Source organism: Lineus longissimus, chromosome 4 (genome assembly GCF_910592395.1).
Source record: "Lineus longissimus chromosome 4, tnLinLong1.2, whole genome shotgun sequence".
Taxonomy (NCBI): domain Eukaryota; kingdom Metazoa; phylum Nemertea; class Pilidiophora; order Heteronemertea; family Lineidae; genus Lineus; species Lineus longissimus.
In genome coordinates, this window is record NC_088311.1 from 6889064 (window position 1) to 6907880 (window position 18817).

Genomic DNA, 18817 nt, shown 5'->3' on the forward strand with positions numbered 1-18817 from the left:
AATCCTGATTTGTCGTGATCTGAATCAATAAAACTCCATAAAAGTGTAATCAATCTAAATATGGAGTATGCATCTAATGCAAGAAGGCGTAAAAAAGCCATCAAAATATCAAATGGCGTTGATTTTGCCCTATATCCACACCGCCTACAACTCTACACACTTCCTCCTGTAGAAAATATCACTCTCCAGGAATTTGAAGATTTTGCAGTTGAAAGATTGAAAGGTACATCCAAGGCTATACCCAGTCTGCTGTGGATGTATAGACATGTTTGACAAAGTTTGTTGAGGCACTGACCGGTCATGTTCTTCACCAGAACAGGGTCACGCTCCGGTGGTTGGTTTAAAGTTTATGTCTACTCTATGAGTGACTACGGACGAATTCGAAGAAGTTTGTTTTGGCGCTTTTCATCTTCTTCGAAAAGGGCTATTTACTTTCAGTAGGTCTATCTCTGATCTGACTAATCCACTGTAGACCTACAATTATTGTATGTCCAACTCCAACCATTTGAAGTTGTCTTCATCTTCTGTCATGAGTGATATCTGTTCAGCCTCATCATCTTCATCAGCCATTGGTTGGGCGCATTGATTACTGCGAATGCATAACCAAGTGTGGGGTTGCACCTATGCAGACGTTATCCTCTTTTCTATCTTTTAGTGCTCAAGGCAGTTGAGACCATTGGGATCCGACATCTGAAGACCAGCACAGAGTATGCTGAAAATATGGAGAAGGAACTTCGCAATTTGAATATGAAAAGTTTACTCCGACCCAAAAATGTGGTAAGTTTGTTGGTGCAGAGTAGCCCCTATAGTATTTCGAATGACTTGATGTAAAGTTTATGAAAATTGATAACATGAGCTAGAAGTAGGCCTACAGTGTATTTGTATGTGAAGAATGTGATGACAGGTAACATATTCTTTGGATAAAAGTGCCGTCTTTCCAGCTAAACTGATCAAATTGTATTAAGAGTATGAGTGAAGCCCCCCCACCCATTCCAGTTGGTGATTTGCAAGTTGATAACTCTCTGTTTCATTTTCAAAATTGAAATTACTTTTTAATGTTCTTTTTCTTCTTTTTTTAGTCTGCAGATAGTGAAGATATTGATTTGGAAAAAGAATTCAATGAGAGAAGGAAGGAGCATGTATCTCATTTCATTCTTAGGCTTGCTTATTCAAGATCGTAAGTATGTTGAAGACATTGTTTCATGCAAATTACATGTGTGTATCATGTTGAATATAATCGGATAAGACTTATGAACCGTTAGTTGACGTAGTGTAATTTTTCTTTCAGTGAAGATTTGAAACGTTGGTTCCTGGCGCAAGAGATTGATCTGTTCAAGTACCGTTTCACACAGGAGACACTAGGTAGTGTCAAAGAGTTTTTGGATGTCAATAACCTTAATTATAGCCCTGTAAGTAGACCACATTTATCACACAAGTAATTAGGACCTGCACAATTAATATATTAACTGCAAATTACTCATCAGGTGCTGTGTTGTGACATCTTCTGTTTCATCAAATGATAACATCACATCCCCTTGTGTTTTAGCGTGTGTTTGGTTCTTTCAGATTCCGGACAAGGAGAAAAATGAGATGCGACAGTCACTGATCGATTCCACATATGATATGACAAGCTCAAAGCTCGAAACGACAGATTATTTTAAAGTTAGTATAGTAGATGTGCCTTCTTATACTGCTGTCTCCTTCTTGTAGTAGGTTTTGAAGACATTATCAAAAAGATCTGTGGACGTTAGGAATAATGCTGTAATAAAATGAAGTCCTGTATACTATGGTTGCAAGGTGTCTGCTCTGCTCAGTTCTTCAGTAAAGATGATAAAGCCAAGAAACATTACAGAATCTACATGCATTTTTTGTATATTGTTGTATATACATGTATCATTCATTTCATTTTACATTCCTACTCATTTTAGGTCCCATTCACTGAAGTGCTGGACTTGGTGAGGGGAAGGAAGGTGTTCCTCAACAAGGGCCAGGCCTATGTTCCTAGGACAGAATTGGCGTCAGTTATCCAGAGTGTGTTCCGAACTAATTTATCTCACTCATTGGCTGTAAGTTCAACTTCCTGCCAAGAAATATAAAAAAGTTCAAAAGACGTCATCAAATCTTGGCAATCCTTGAGGAAGGGATGACTTGAAGTTGATAGTTTGAATGAGGTCAGGCCTGATCATATTTAGGAATTCAGAAAGCTAGTTTACTGAGCACTCTGTAACCTTTTCCCTGACAGTCATTGGCCTGCTGGAAGTGCTGTAGAGCATTGAAAAAACACCACCATTACTAAATCTCATGCCTGTATACTTGATTTAAGATACTCTTTTCTTCTTGTGGGTCAGTAATCAGGTTAAATATGAGGTTCTTACTTCTTTTTGATTCATGCTGATACTCATTTATACTGATTCTGATTTCATTAATCTTTTCCCCCACTTATGCAGGTTACTTCAAGAGCATTGCCAAACCTTGAGGAAGATGAACGTCTGATCCCAATGCTTAGTGGGTTGAGTAAAGCTTATATTGGTGAAGATTATTCAAATAAAAAAACGCCTACGGGAGTGGTAACTGCCGATATGATAGATGAGGTAATTTTTTGTTCTGTCAGAATCATTGGTGTCATCTTCCAAACCTTGAAACAGAAGCTGATGACTAAGAGCAAGTTGCTAGATGCAGAAATTTCTCCAAAATGTATTGTCAAGCCTATTGACACGATCATTCCTTCAGGTGCAGAGCAGCGATTTCTGAGTGGTCAAACAATTTCAATCATGAACTTGAGTGTACATTATTTGCAATTTTGCCCATTTCTTGATTAGGTCAAAAGATGTGCTCGTCTCTCTTTCAGCTGTCAAAGAAGTCATTCCCACTGTGCATGCAACAGCTTCACCAGGGTCTGAAGCAGAACCATCACCTGAAGCACGGAGGCCGAATGCAGTATGGTCTCTTCCTCAAGGGCATTGGCCTGTCACTGGAGGAGGCCATGAAGTTCTGGAGGGCAGAATTCTCACGGAACACGGGGATGGATAGCGACAAGGTTGGTTTTCTTTCAGGAATGGTAGATCTACTTCCTTACACTTATTTTTTGTACATATCAAGGACCTGCACGCTTGAGACCTGAAGGAAACAGTTTCAAGTGGCTTTGCTTTTACAGGTCGGCTCCAAAATAAACAGATATTCATCTTATCTTCAGCCCAAATGTCAATATTATTTTCTTATCATCTTCAGTTTGAGAAACAGTATGCCTACAATATTCGTCACAACTACGGTAAAGAGGGGAAGAGGGCTAATTATACTCCCTACAGCTGCATGAAGATCATTATGTCGAATGCGCCCGGCCCTGGTGACAGTCACGGCTGTCCGTTCAGACACACAGACAGCAACATGCTGCGTCAGAAACTCCAGGGAATGAAGATATCAAAAGATGGTGTAGATCAGGTAGGGCTAGTGGAAAGGTCTTCCTCTTGGCTTTCGAAGATAGGATCCAATTCTTAGTTCTGTGAATGTGCCTCTGTCCCCATAGTATTGTCAAGGCGTCAAGTTCCTCTGGACAGGTCATGGTGCAACAGCGTGGACTGTCTCGAGGCCAGAGTTGCCCCTTTGCAAAGAGAGATTGATGACTTCAACAGAGAGTTTGCATTTGCTAACCCGTTGCTCAGTTGTATGAGCTTGGGCCCAGGCTGTCTGTACTTGTAAATTTCTTCAGCTTTATTTCTCAAAATGATTATTATCACCATCATTTAGGTGATCGACTTGGTGAAGGGCGGTCATTACCAAGTGGCCTGTGCAAGGTACTTTGAGTTGACCCACATATCGGAAGAGCAAGGCCTTGGTATAAACCATCCCAACCAATACTTTGATGAAAGCCAGAGGATTTTAAAGGGTGGAAAGCGAGAGGGTAAGTCTTAATCCTAAAATACAAAATCCATGACATATTTCTGTAGGGTCCCACTTTCATAGGGTCGTAACGTTTTCATCATTTCCTCAACATGGGTAAGAGTTACAGGACTTGAAACAGTTGTCATAGTCGTCATCTGGATCACGTTTGTGCACACCAAGTTTATTCAATTTGTCCTTCTAACAATAGTTCCTCTTGTGCCTTGTTTTCAGTTCAGAGTGTCCAAATTGTTGGCACACCAAAGACTCCCCGACCCAGCCAGGGCTCACAGGGCCAACATTCGACACAAAGTGCTCCCAAAACTGACCTGAAACCTCAGAAACTTCAAGACGAATTTGAGGACTTCCCTGATGATGACTTAGATAGTGTAATGAAAGATTATGTTACATAAAGCTTGAACAAGGTTGTTGTTTGGGTGATAAATATTTCTTGTTTATTTCAACAGCTACATGTACGATATCATCTATCATTACAAAATAAAGTACATGAATGAAACAGGCAAATTGTGTATTCGTCACTACCTGTATCTCTTTATAATGAGGCACTGAAGCCTGTATGGCAACCACTTTATAAATCGTCACATAAGGCTGCTCAGAGTATGGAAAATTAAATGGCAAGAAGTGACCCATATTCATTGAAGCACATTGGATTAGGAAAAGTCCGTGTAGACCAAGGTTACCAAGCTGTGAACACCTCATTTCCAAACAAAGATCATTTTCTTAAACCGTATGGCACACATTTTGAATAAATATCATGGATATATACATGTACATGTAACATGAATAAATAATTTTGTAAACCTATATTCAATAAATATTAAGTTTGACATTATCACAATTTCTTCTTGAATGCTGTTTTGGATTTGCTGCATGTATTTTATCAAGGTGTCTTGCTGGGCAGATTCGGAAGGAGCACACTGGGTACATGCTCCCCTCTCATTGGAGAAAATTCGCTGAAATTGACTGTGATTTTTTGGAAATTGACATAGAAACCATTTTCAGACATAATGAGCACCTTTCTCAGACTCCTAGATCCACGCCTAATCTTGTAAGGTATTGTTGCACAGTTAGGCAACCTTTTGAAAATTTGAATAAATTGAGAACTTCGCCAGACATTCCTTGACCAGTTCATGCAGATGGATGTATTGCTCCTGAAATGAAAAAAAACCAAAACATTGAAACATTGCAGATTTTTGAAAATCATTGATGTTTTCGGATCCCAAAACTGATGAAAATTAGTGCTTTCCTTAGATTATTCAAAATGATTATTGGCCTTGGCCTATCACCGGTTGCACTTAAGTCCTTTGTGCTCCCAAGCCCTTCAGCGGTTTTACAGAGCTGATGAGTCCTTTTTGACCCAAGGCCCACAACACAATAAAAACATATCTGACAGAATTCTTACCAGATTCTCGATGAAGGCCGGTTGGGAATACTTAATGGAGCGTATAGCTTGGTAGATATTGACCTCTCCAGGAACTTTCTGTATTCTCTTATAGATTACATATGCTGCACAGAACAGGCCACATCTGGTTGTACCATTTCTGAAAGAATGGTTTCATCGGTTACTACCTTATTTTTGTGATTCCGCGGACGTATAGAAAAAACTTTTCAAGTTTGATGGATTTTGAAATTTCTTTCTGTTTTCTCTAGTTATGTATACATGTAGTAGTCATCACATGCCTGACACATCATTGCAACTGCTTGGCTTGTGACTTACTTGCAGTGGACAATGACATTGGCAACCTCGTGATCTCCGATCTGACTCTGAACTGTCTCAAGGAATGATGTAAGTACCGGTACAGCAGGGAGTCCATTTTCTATGCCCCAAGCCTTGAAGTAGACCTGATGTATTTTCCTTGCTTTACCCTGTAATAAAATAACAACCGAGTTAAATTCTGGCATCTTAACAAATGAGTAAAGTAGGCCTACCTGAATCCATATTGACTATCCCCTCCTCGTCAACATTGCACATAACTTGGTGGAAAATAACCTACATTTTGGAGCAGTGAGTATTTGATGACCGCAGTAAATTTCAGTATGCTCATCAACTCGTAAAAAGTTTCATTGGAACTTGAGGAAAGCACTTCCAAAAGGACAGTTTTTGATAATCGGGTGGGACCAAGGTGCAGTATTGTCTCTCTTCTTTTCAAAAGACTTTCACACAGACTTACTCTTTCCCAGAAGTCGAACTCTCTAATCCTACAGTCCTCCAAATTGTCCGTGGAGATCATTTTCAGACAGTCGTCACTCCAGTAGTTTTCACTATTCTGAAATAAAATTTGACAAGGTGTCACAATCCACTTCTCCTTGGCATGTGTAGTATTCAAAGAAACTAACAGATCTTTAAGTATTTGAAACAAAATTTTCAGCAGTAAAAGGGCGTGTTCAGAGGATCATTGTACAAATTCTGAATGTCAGTTTGGAATCGTACTCGCCTCTTTGTACTCTAATGTCACGATCACTTTCACGGCATACTGTCTAATCAGGTCGAGAAACTCCTCCCTGGTCTCCTCCGATGGCGACTGTATTGCTATGAACGTCAATTTGGACTTGGTGCTCTGTCAAAGAACCAAACATAGTACATTCTACTATTTTGCCAATGAAGGGTTTCGTGGACAAACTTTTGCCAACCTTTTTAAGGTAGCGAGGTGCTCCAACCTAGATTTCATTTTCTTCTGATCATCTGGTGACATTTCTAGTGCAGACTTATATTTGTTTCCGTTTTGTAGTTTAAGTGCCGTGTAAAAGAGCGATGTTGGTCAATGTGACCTGCGATTATAATCAGTGCTGTGTGCGACAAAAAATCTCTTGTCTTGTTCGAAAATTGAGGAAATCTATACGTACTGGAATAAACACAGGGTGGAGATGATCGTCTGCAAGAAAAAAGATGTTAGAAGTTTGAAATAAAATGGTTTAAAAACAATGATTGAGCTATTTCCTGATGAATTCTGGTAGTGCACTGAGCAAAATTTGAAGTACATTGATTTTCAAACTTCAGTTTTTATCACACTGCCTGTGGACAACCAAGCTAATGGACCTACTCGGGTCCCTCATGAGTGTATTTGATGAAATGTTCATCTACCTGCTAGGTTTTCTATGCTTTTGAGGAAGTCTTCTCTTATTGAAAGTTGTAACACCTACAAAAAGAAAATAACCTTACACACACATCACTGACAACATGTAATTTAAATATGATCTGCTTCATATCATTTAGACTAATTCAATTAGTGCCAGGGTGTGGTGTACTGGGGTACTAATTCTAAGTTCATTTTGCGTTTTCCATGATAAGCTTTCGTCATCGCACTATCTTTTCTGAATGGGATTTTGTCTTGGCGTGGTCTTTCCTGAATGAATTGATGGTTTCTCAAAAAAATCCTGCTAATTTTTCATATGAGCTCAGAATAAGTGATGCACTGTGTCTATGCTGCGTCAAATGGTATTCTGCCCATCAGTTGGGAAACTACGCCACGCCATGTCACCTCACCTTGACAAAACACTTCCGCCAATCAGGCTGACCCTTTATTGCAGTAAACACCTCCGAGGATTCCTTACCTCAAATTGGAGTTCTAGTTGAGTTGCTCCCATCTCTTGTCGCCTGGTGACGAGGCTGTCTAAGGTTTGTGAGTAGTCCGGCGTGAGGATGCTGGTGTCGCCCAGAAGCAGGTGTTCAAGCACTGCGAAGTGTACAAAGATATATTGATTCTGAAAATAAAGATGATCCTAATATTATCAGGTAGCATCTTAAGGTCTGATTCGCCTCAGTGAAACAATATGGAATTAATCTGCGTCTCTTGCAAAAAATTTATAAGAGGACATGGCTTACAGGACCATCTGTGTCTTCCTTACCAGATTCTGTATCATCTTAACCCTTGCATCTCTGAGATTTCTCGTACATTCGATGAAGTTGAGCTCGCCGGTTGCCTCTGCCTGTGTGATGAGGTAGTCAATGGCGATGTAGGTCCCCGTTCTCCCAACACCAGCACTTAAAAGATGATGTTGTATGTAAAGCATTGTTCCTTAGCTATTTGGTGTAGGCAAACAGCTTTCTTGTGGTGTTAATTATTCCCTTATCGCAAAATCCTTGAAAACATTTAAATATAGGAAGCGGTTTATTAATTGAAGTCCGTGGTGATTGTGTGGTGTGGTATGATATGTTTAGATGTCCAGCCTAGTACCTGCAGTGTACAACGATTGGTCCGTCCAGGCCCTCTTCTGATTTTGTCCTGTTGACAGCTTCTCTGAGATGTAGTATGGCTGCTGGGTGACAGGGCACACCATGATCTGGCCAGGCAGTGAAATGAAAATGGTGAATGTGCCGGCGAATTTTACCCTGTTGAAAAATCAGGATTGGAAGAGTTATGTGCACTGTTAGCATGCTCTGGTATTAAACGATTGCATGAATAACCCACTCTGATGACAGGAGGCTCTTAAGGGTAAAATTCTTGTTTCCTCTCACTTCCCCCTTTTCTTCCCTTTCCCTTTTTTGTGACATCTGCCTGTCTGAGCGGTTCACATTTGTGAAAGGGGGTGAAAATCTCCCTCAGGTCTGGGTCTGTGCCTGTTCAACTTGGATGTCATTTCCTATAGGGTTAGTAGCCTTGCCTGATTATGATGAGCTTGGCACTTAAACCACTGTGCCAATGATCTCCCTCTTTACAATTAACCGGACAGAAGTACCGAAAGATTTGATCAGCTATCCTTGGTGGTCAGTTGTATTTCTCTCCTTGGTTGCTTTAATAATTCCTGAGACATTTACCTTAATGACTTGCATAGTCTTGATCTCGAACCCTTGTTCTTTGATGGTTTCTAGCACTCGCACACTGATATCACGGTACAAATGAGTTCCTTCGGGTTCGAAATATCTGCTGCACTTTTCCTACAAAAATCAGAAGAATTCAGATGCAGTCGGTCTTCAACGAGGATTAAGAAGCATTTTTTGTTCATGTTGTCCCTAACATGCGAAGTCTCCCTCACTACTCTGTGGGAAACCCCTTGCAGAGGTCAGAGATCCAACCCACCTGATTCTGTTAGACTTTCTTTATGTGATGTAAAAGTTAGCACAATTGACCCTACAACCTAGGTTTCTGATGCACAAGTTAGCACAATTGACCCTACAACCTAGGTTTCTGATGCACAAGTTAGCACAATTGACCCTACAGCCTAGGTTTCTGATGCACAAGTTAGCACAATTGACCCTACAACCTAGGTTTCTGATGCACAAGTTAGCACAATTGACCCTACAACCTAGGTTTCTGATGCACAAGTTAGCACAATTGACCCTACAACCTAGGTTTCTGATGCACAAGTTAGCACAATTGACCCTACAACCTAGGTTTCTGATGCACAAGTTAGCCCTTGACCCTACAACCTAGGTTTCTGATGCACAAATTAGCAAAATTGACCCTACAACCTAGGTTTCTGATGCACAAGTTAGCACAATTGACCCTACAACCTAGGTTTCTGATGCACAAGTTAGCACAATTGACCCTACAACCTAGGTTTCTGATGCACAAGTTAGCACAATTGACCCTACAGCCTAGGTTTCTGTTTTAAACCTACCTTTGAGCTCTCCCAGAAGCCGGTCAACATTACCACTTTTGCCACCTTTTCCTGCCAAATCATCTCCCACATGTCTGCTACACTAGCTGGCACTGGCCCTTGACTTGCTATGTATGCCAATGACTTGTCATAACTCTAGAAAGGAACACAACATTTTGACCACATTTAAGCTCTCAAGACCAGATCTCCAAATCAGTATTACTAGAATACATAAAAACAACACCTATTTACAAGTATAAGTTGACCTATTTACAAGTATAAGTTGTCAACTTCCTGTTTTGTTTTACAAAAGTATTTTTGCAATCCTCTGTGATATTTTAGTTATGTCGAGAACAATTGTTGTTAAAAACAATGCTACAAAAAATTTCAATCACAGATTTTGGATTACCTTGATGTATGAAGCATTGATATAGTCTGTAACTCCAGGTGAAATGTTACTCAGAATCACTCGACTATGGTCATCTGAAGGAAAGAAAGCTAAACTGTCATTTGGGTTCTGGTCAAACAGAAAGGTAAATTCTTGAGTTCTCTTACAGTAGGGAGATTCTGACCTTGACCAAATGTGTAATTGGAAGACTCTGACAAAAAGACATGATTCAGTGAAAGTCCATAACAAGCTAATAACCACAGGTATTGAAGTATAGGTTATACTTGATGGCATGTCTTAAGGCATATATCAGTCACGCAGATGTAACACACATCCGGTTTCCTACTTTGAGTGACCTGACTTACATGCACAAACATTCTTGAATCTGTTCTTCAGGCTATTCTGCGGTTGACTTGCGACCTCATGTTCGTGTTGCAGATCATACCGGAAGCTCTGTCCAAAGAAAAAACATGAATCTGCGTGCCGAAATTTCAGTTTTTAACGACAAAAAAGATGAATGAAAAAAATCGAAACTCCTGCCCATAACCACTTTTTAAAACTGATAATTTCCTTTTTGGCAAGTTTATCCCCATTTCATATTTGTCTTTTAAAGGTCATAAGATTGATATCGATAACTCATTTTTGCAGTTGTATCAGTATATGGTCTCCGATCGCATCTTAAATTGTCTCAACTGCAAATACCTTCTTTCAATATGAGCTAATAAAAGATCTACTCTCCATTAAAGAACTTGATATTTAAGTTACTGAAGTATATTGATATCAAATAATGAAGACAATTGCAGTTAAAAATCTCACTTCTCTAGAGAAATAGAAGGCAATTTGCCAGGCAATTTGCCATGTAAAAACCCATCCAACCTGAAACTCGGCTTTAAAGCTCTTTTCCTGTACCCGCTTCCTGATGTACTCAATCACCTCCGAGATCATCAGTTGCTCACTTTCTGGCCTGAGTCGTACAGCATCATTGTTGATATAAATAGGTTCGTCAATTGTGTCAAGGGAGGCTAAACTTCCTGTGACAAAAAAAAGACTAAATTTGTCATGTTTGTCTGAGATTGGCTGACATTTCCCCTTTCTCACTGAGTGCTCTGGCCGACCTCATGACTTAATTGTGATCATATGATCCGAAGATGTGACCTCACAGAATACCCAACATGAGCTTCCCCACTTATCTGTCAATGGTATGCGGTTCTGAGCCGTGCAGTAACAATGGAATGTATTGTCTTGATGACTTCATGACTTGTCATCGTTAACAGTATTTGACAGCTGACTCGTGCCTTTGTTGTAGTCTTACCAGCAAAAGATGCTCTCTCCTGCCAAAATGTTGCCAGATCCATGTCATGTATGCACACTTCATATCTGAAATTATGATCAACACAACATGAAATTGACAATGTTGTTTGAAACGAAAGTTTTTACGGATTTTGCATGTTTAATAGGAAAAAACGAAAAGAACTTTTCGATATCCGTCAAAATAAAAATCATAAAAATTACGGTCTTTCTCTGAAGATTTGACGAATCACACAAGTAAAAAGTCATGAAAATTTGGCAAAATACGTTTCACTGTGCTGTATTGTGACCTTTGCTTTCATAAATGACACCAAAAGAGTGTTTGATATTCAAAACTAGATTTGAGAGCACCTTACTGGGGCACGCCGCTCTTCTGTCTCTTCTTTCTGCATCTGACCACTAGGATCACCAGAATGATGATCAATAGGAGAGCAGCAGAGGCACCCGCCCCAATGATGATAGTCAGCATCGGTGCTTTGATCAAACCTTTCGCTGAAGAAAAGAATATGAGTGTGTGCTGGACCTGATATACAAATTTCTTTACAAAGAATACAAAAAAGTGATTTGCAGTGATAACTGCCACTGGAGACAAGATTCAGGTTGGTTGCCTATGTCATTGCAACCAATTTGGTAATGTTAAGAGGTACAAGAGTGTATAGTACCCCCAGGTATATGGCACGGCTTTACCCGCCGGCCATGAGGGAATTCCTTTATGACCCAGTGGTTCACTGGCGCGTTGATCCCAGAGTGGAAGTTATACCATACAAAGAGATCTTTTGATGTATCAGGGATATGTCACACCCAATCCTGAGATAATAAGATGTCTAACCTGCCTCAGTTCGGAATGTGATCTGGTCACTTTTCCCATCATCATTGATGTTACACTTGTATGCGGTTTCCGGCACAAGATCCTTAATTTGAAAGAGGAAGGGATACTCCGGTTTTAACTCTGGGTGGACCTCTTTCGTGGCAATAAGTCCACTGGGCTCCACTGGGTGACAGGAGACCTTAAAATCACAAAACATTACATGTATTTAGGTGCTACTCATTAGGTTTGGATGCAACAGAGATATCACTTTAAAACACCAAAAGGGCTAAGTATCATTGCGACCAAAATTTTAAAACTGTAGATCCTTATTATTTTTCAAATTATCATAATATCTTCCATAAAAGAAAAGGTTATGTAAAAATGCAAAAAGTAAAAGATACTTCAGGTTCTGATACCAACCAAATAATGCTCCCTGGCCCACATAGTCCTCCTTGGCAGCCAGTTTAGTTTGGCAGTTGTGCTACTGTGGGAAATCTCTCTAAAGTCCGATGATTGGTTTAAGCCTAAAATTAATCAAAATGTAGAAATAGTTACCATCCTTTGGAAGATGATGACTCCATTCTTGAGCAAGCAATGGTACAAGAGAATAGTTGAACACTTAGTTATCAGCTCACCCAAGGTAACGAGAAAAGAAATGCCAGCAACTAACCTTGAGAATATATCCAATAGGTGGGGCTAAGAGAGCTCATATTATCCTTGTTGAATACCTCTAGTTTGATTGCGTAATTGTGATGGGCTTCCAAGGTGAGCTTATGCCAAATGTCCGACCCTACGCTATTTCTTCCCTCTTCTTGGTCATGAGCGTTTATTTTGTGGTAACGAACCACGTAGCGGGTGACGGTATCGCAAACTCCAGGGCCCTCTGCCTGGAAAGAAATAGACGGAATGGGATTCACCAAAGTTCACCTGCAAAAAATTGGTTTCTTGCTGATATACGAATGCATAGTTGTTGAGGATAGCATCAAGGTCCAAGGCTTACCTGATATTTTATAGTCAGATTCACTATTGAACTTCCGACTTCTGGGATCGGCACAATGACTGACATGTTCAGTGGCCTCGGTGGAGCTGGATTAAAAGAAAGAAATCATGAGCAAGAAAATGAATCAGTTTGTAATCGACAATGATTTTTCTGGTCACTTGATAGACCGACTCCATTGGCTCAAAAATTTGCAATTGAATTCGATAAATTTGCGTGCGTAACTGCTTCGCAGCAATTTTTATTTCTGTTTACCTGAGCCACAAATCAAAACAATGTGCATGAGTAGGGTATGCCTTTAAGGTGGGATTCATGTAGAATCGAGCTCTTGATGAATTGGCTCACGATTCATTAAAAGTCTGTGATGTGTTCCTCACCATGACAGACAGTCCTAAACTTCTCAGAAGGTCTGCATCGCCAACCCTCCATGCGATCTCGAAAAAGATTAATGCAGGCTGAATAATTCGAATTTGACTCCAGCCCCTCCACGATGTGTTCAAGGTCATCATTGGCTGTCGGCGGAAGAATCTTATCCTCCATTTTGAAGAGAGTGTCGCTTCCCTTTATCTTGATTCCGTAACTTATTTCTGCTGGGCCATTGTCGGAGTTCAGGTTTTCGGTCCACCTTTTCCATCTGATGGTCACCGATGTGTCGGAGACATGACTTATGATTATCGCTTTTGCTGGATATCTCAATACTGAATTAGAAAATGGTCATATGAACCGAGGAGTATTGCATCACCAAAGTCATCTTATTCATGAAAAAACTTTGAAATTGACTATGAAATTAAAAAAAACCCAGGTATTTTAATGAGAAATGCAGTGCTCTTCTTTTTCTGGCTCCTGGATCCACCCCTGATCCTTTGATAGAGAAGTTCGATTCCGCACTTCATTTACCTACCCGTGCTGCAGTTAAAGCCAATATAATCCTTCTGGCAGCCCTCACTGCAGTTCCCATAGTACTTGTTACATGCTCCATCATTGAGACATCGACACAATGTGCAGTTCTTCCCTGTTGTTTCCATATCGGTGTGACGGAGGAAACATTCTGAAAAGGGAGAGCATCTCCGTTATCAATGCCATTTTGGAATGAAAAAGCAACAGCAGATCACACAGCATACTGTTCATATCAAAATTTGCACTGGTGGCACTTCTGAGTTGAAAACTGAATTTTTGCTGCGATTTTGACCTCTTGCCGGGCCAAGTTGGAATGCAAAAACGGACCCTTTGGTATCTGTTGGGGGGGGGGGGGGGCGTCTGTTGTATCTGTATCTGTCGTATGAGAAATCGGTGAGGCATTTAGAATGCACATGTTACTTTGTACATATGTCTGTAGTAGACTGACCTTTAGGTTCAATGTAGTGGTCAGACGTAGCATTCGAATTTGCGAGGTTTTCATCTGTGTCCACAGCTTGTGCCATAAAGTCATAAGATCCATTTATCCTGAGGGTCAATTCTCCTTGGTGCAGTGAAGAATTGACGTGGCTGTGATATCTCCAGTCTGATGTCGGCGTTGCTTCCCTTGAGAATAGTCTGAAGATATCAACCTGAGGGCAGGAATCTTTTGGTGTCTCAGACACCTGAAGAACAAGACAATTTATTTACTGTTCGTGTAAACTGCCAAACTTTCGCGTCTTATTTTTTACGATGCACGAAGGGTTTTTGAGTGAACTGACATTGGCTCAGGGTCATCACTATGATAACCCAACTTGGATAGTCCGAGGTCTTCACACTTATAAAAGTTGCTTCTAATCTGCAAACACTTGAAATTTAATTTCCTTATCAAATCTATGAATCTCGTACCTGCCATGATAGCTTGACCTTAACAAACCCAAGCTCAGTAGAACTGTCACGGTTCAGGACTGCTACTTGTAAGTCCACTGGTGGTGGTGGGGCTGAAAAGAACATGATAGCAGGTTGCAGCATGATTTAGTAATAATACTATTCTGTTAGATTTTGGAAATAGCAAAGATATGTACTAACTTCAAGGGGAGGGATGGCAGGTTTGAGGACGGGAATCAGTTATGATGTCTTGTTTAATTGGGTCATGTGTATTAAGTAAGTAAAGTGCAGTGGTTAGATTAACGGATTTGGGAAAAGCATGAGGCATGATCAAAGGTGCTGACACATGGGGTGCTATCAAAGAAAAAGAGAAACTCAAAGGTGCTGACACATGGGGTGCTTTCAAAGAAAAAAAGAAATTCCCAGGTGCTGACACATGGGTTGCTATCAAAGAAAAAAAGAAACTCAAAGGTGCTGATCCACATGGGGTGCTATCAAAGAAAAAAAGAAATTCAAAGGTGCTGACACATGGGGCGCTATCAAAGAAAAAAAGAAATTCAAAGGTGCTGACACATGGGGTGCTATCAAAGAAAAAAAGAAACTCAAAGGTGCTGACACATGGGGTGCTATCAAAGAAAAAAAGAAACTCAGGTGCTGACACATGGGGTGCTATCAAAGAAAAAAAGAAACTCAAAGGTACTGACACATGGGGTGCTATCAAAGAAAAAAAGAATAAACTCAAAGGTGCTGACACATGGGGTGCTAATCAAAGAAAAAAAGAAATTCAAAGGTGCTGACACATGGGGTGCTATCAAAGAAAAAAAGAAACTCAAAGGTGCTGATCCACATGGGGTGCTATCAAGGAAAAAAAGAAACTCAAAGGTGCTGACACATGGGGTGCTATCAAAGAAAAAAAGAAATTCAAAGGTGCTGACAAATGGGGTGCTTTCAAAGAAAAAAAGAAATTCCAAGGTGCTGACACATGGGGTGCTATCAAAGAAAAAAAGGAACTCAAAGGTGCTGACACATGGGGTGCTATCAAAGAAAAAAAGAAACTCAAAGGTGCTGACACATGGGGTGCTATCAAAGAAAAAAAGAAACTCAAAGGTGCTGACACATGGGGTGCTATCAAAGAAAAAAAGAAACTCAAAGGTGCTGACACATGGGGTGCTATCAAAGAAAAAAAGAAACTCAAAGGTGCTGACACATGGGGTGCTATCAAAGAAAAAAAGAAACTCAAAGGTGCTGACACATGGGGTGCTATCAAAGAAAAAAAGAAACTCAAAGGTGCTGACACATGGGGTGCTTTCAAAGAAAAAAAGAAATTCAAAGGTGCTGACACAAGGGGTGCTATCAAAGAAAAAAAGAAACTCAGAGGTGCTGACACATGGGGTGCTATCAAAGAAAAAAAGAAATTAGCAATAGCAATACCCAATTGACTCACCTTGGCAAAGTGTTCTAAAGTGCACCAACTCCTGCTCACTGCAATTGACTTTCAAGTTATCGTGAAACACTTTTACGCAGAGCGTGTAGTTTGTTGCAGGACTTAGACCTTTAATCGTCCTCTTCATTATTGTCTTATCCTTCTTATCTGGCTGTTTTGCAGTGTTAAATTTTGGGTTAGCACCATTGACACTCGTGACGCTGTACTGGTATCTAATATTGGCTAGCCCTGCTGAGTTGATGGTTGTACCTCTCCACACTGGCCATCGCAAAACTGCACTGACATCTGTTTGGTTTAAGACTTTAGGCTTGCCAATTTGCAGTACTGCAAAAGAAAGTCACATGTACAATGTACATTTACAGAAAGTGAATTATTCAAAGAGGGAGAAACAGATATTGGTGACATGTGTTTCTGAACACGGTGATAAAATGTAATATGAAAACTGGAATTTTTGGTGTAAGATGAATGTGGGATTCACCTGTACTACAGTTGAATCCAAGATGTTGGGCATCACAACCATTAGAACAGTTTCCATAATGAGGATCGCAGACTTTGTTGTCACGACAGTGACACTTGGAACATCCCTCTTCTCCAGTTTGCGTGAAACAGCCTGGGGAAAATGAAAGGAAATGAGAGTCTCATGACAGTGCAACAGGATGCACCCACATTAAAGTATATTTATTGTCAGCAGTGTGGTCCAAAAAACAGTACAGGAATTTAGTAATTGCATTAACCGTCATCTCAGAAATACGTTTGCATACATGTACATCTTACAATTTCTGATGTATACCAACAGCGCCGTCTATACAGGAACTCAATAACTATCATAAGAGCTGGATTATTATAGGCATTGTCTCGAGACACTCCTTCTTTAAGTTTTTGCTGCATCACTTAATGATAATAAGTAAGCTACACCCAAGTCAGAAAGAGTGTAATTTTATTCCGCACAACTGCACGATACCGAGATACATTTTCACAACAGAGTTTATTGATACTTGGTTTGCAAGATATACCCTATCCAATCTTACCTTTGGCCTTTTTACAAATGAACTTGATTTTTTTACTACAGTCATTGTCATTGAATGTTCCCTGGCCAGTTATCTCACCACATGACTCATCTTGACCCTTGTTAGGCTCATTTGGTGCCCATGTACTGAAAACAACCAAAACAACTGAAGGGTTGACCAAAGGCATCACCATTTTGGCTAGAACTTGAAATGCTAAGCAATTGGAACTCTTTCAAAATGGAGTGAATGCCAATTTCAAGCGTAGGAGTCTGAAAAACCAAGAACTGACTCCACCCTTGATATTGGTATTCACTTTCAAATGAATTAGATAGTAACGACCAATTTTGGACCAGACCAAAACTGGTATCCTTAATCGAGATGTCCTGGTGTCTGCATGCTGAGGAGGTTTCACTGATTTTTTAGGTGTCTCTTAATACTTACATGAACTCCTCCGGATCATCGGGGAGAGATCCGTCAGTCCATGCAAATGTCTGGTTGATTACACCATTCTCCATTATGTCCTTGCGTATCAGGCCAGTCCAGTAGCTTGTGCCTTGATCTATCAGCAATGTGGCATTGATCCAATCCTATGGGAAATTTCCCGAAAAAATAACAATTCTTCATTGCTGTGCAGTTTTGAATTCACCAATGAGTTTTAAAAAAGGAATGTACATGTATGAATGGAACAGTATATAGATCAATATAATATCGGCAATCAAATGGTACTTCACCAGCCAATCACATCTAACAACTGGTTTTTTAGTTCCTTGTAATTTACCCCAGCTTCACATTCAAATGAGGAGTACACAGAATGGACCACTTTCCTATGCATGCTGTATTTGCCTCAGGCTTACTTATTATTGCACAGAACATGGTAAAAATGTTGAAGGAGAAGTGTAACAAAACTTCAACATTTGAACAAGACTCACAAACTTACATTTTCGTCCTGACTGTTGATGGCTAGGAGTTTGGCTTTACTGTCCTCACAATGTCTTTCAGCGTCTGCCTCCCGAGCTTCGTATTGGGACACATCATAGCAGTAAAGCTTGTGTTCTTTCCAGTTCTCTGGGCACATAGGTTGTGAGGCAGAAGCTGAAACGCAATGACGCTGCAAGTCAAAGGCAGAGCTCGTACCACTCACAGATGGATACCTTGACACAACCAGGTGGAGATCTGAACAGCAATTGTCACAATCTCTTCAGTGTGTTAAGCCACGCAAAATCTATTAGTAAAAACAACTAGTTTGGAAGTTCCAGTTGCACCAACTGTGAAATTAGTGGCCCTAGCTTTAAAGTAGTAAAAATTAAGCATTAGTCAAAGCGATAGTTAAATCAATTAATTTCACAGGCGGTGTAGTAGGAACTACCAGAATAGTAAAAATTACGATTCAAATAGTTATCATTACTCATCAAATTTAAGAGTGTACAGTGGCGAGGGTAAGAAACACTGACGAAGATGGATGAAACCATCACCTTGGAGCTGTGAGAAATAGTATGGGACCATGCAATCATGATAGAATGATGTCAATTTCTTATCTTCAAGTTGGTGTTAGGAAGTAATCATTCCAAAGATATAAACTTTGGTGGTTCAGATGTCACCCAAGTTGCTCCATTGGAAAGCTCTTATGTCTTGAGCGACTGCCAATGCA

General features: G+C 40.2%; 2 protein-coding genes across 2 annotated transcripts; one reads left to right on the forward strand and one right to left on the reverse strand.

Annotated features, from left to right (window-relative positions):
• Nucleotides 1–3: 3 nt before the first annotated feature.
• LOC135487104 (DNA primase large subunit-like) lies at nucleotides 4–4318 on the forward strand. The gene is made up of 11 exons (XM_064770485.1): nucleotides 4–223; nucleotides 656–777; nucleotides 1080–1177; nucleotides 1289–1409; nucleotides 1567–1662; nucleotides 1929–2066; nucleotides 2448–2591; nucleotides 2849–3037; nucleotides 3229–3438; nucleotides 3745–3898; nucleotides 4111–4318. The coding sequence occupies exons 1-11, from the start codon at nucleotides 61–63 to the stop codon at nucleotides 4287–4289; spliced, it is 1614 nt and encodes a 537-aa protein (XP_064626555.1). The 5' UTR covers nucleotides 4–60; the 3' UTR covers nucleotides 4290–4318.
• Nucleotides 4319–4625: 307 nt separating this feature from the next.
• On the reverse strand, nucleotides 4626–18244 carry LOC135487103 (uncharacterized). Its single transcript, XM_064770484.1, has 30 exons — nucleotides 18107–18244; nucleotides 17611–17756; nucleotides 17191–17315; nucleotides 16641–16772; nucleotides 16163–16486; nucleotides 14740–14831; nucleotides 14282–14516; nucleotides 13838–13984; nucleotides 13314–13634; nucleotides 12940–13025; nucleotides 12610–12826; nucleotides 12360–12463; nucleotides 11961–12138; nucleotides 11488–11623; nucleotides 11136–11200; nucleotides 10700–10854; nucleotides 10189–10276; nucleotides 9845–9918; nucleotides 9457–9591; nucleotides 8654–8773; nucleotides 8073–8227; nucleotides 7744–7879; nucleotides 7450–7599; nucleotides 6980–7034; nucleotides 6742–6770; nucleotides 6333–6455; nucleotides 6069–6164; nucleotides 5615–5763; nucleotides 5300–5438; nucleotides 4626–5048 (listed from the first exon to the last, which is right to left on the reverse strand). Exons 1-30 carry the CDS (start codon nucleotides 18242–18244, stop codon nucleotides 4965–4967), a joined length of 4134 nt encoding a protein of 1377 aa, XP_064626554.1. The 3' UTR covers nucleotides 4626–4964.
• Between the last annotated feature and the right edge of the window lie 573 nt (nucleotides 18245–18817).

Coding starts and splice junctions, on each gene's coding strand:
- LOC135487104 (XM_064770485.1), top strand. CDS start 61: ATGGAGTATGCATCTAATGCAAGAAGGCGTAAAAAAGCCATCAAAATA. Junction 1,410..1,566: donor ATAACCTTAATTATAGCCCT/GTAAGTAGACCA, acceptor TGGTTCTTTCAG/ATTCCGGACAAGGAGAAAAA. Junction 2,067..2,447: donor ATTTATCTCACTCATTGGCT/GTAAGTTCAACT, acceptor CCACTTATGCAG/GTTACTTCAAGAGCATTGCC.
- LOC135487103 (XM_064770484.1), bottom strand. CDS start 18,244: ATGTGCCCAGAGAACTGGAAAGAACACAAGCTTTACTGCTATGATGTG. Junction 12,464..12,609: donor CTATTGGATATATTCTCAAG/GTTAGTTGCTGG, acceptor GATTAATTTTAG/GCTTAAACCAATCATCGGAC. Junction 10,277..10,699: donor GCTTTAAAGCCGAGTTTCAG/GTTGGATGGGTT, acceptor TTCTTTGGACAG/AGCTTCCGGTATGATCTGCA.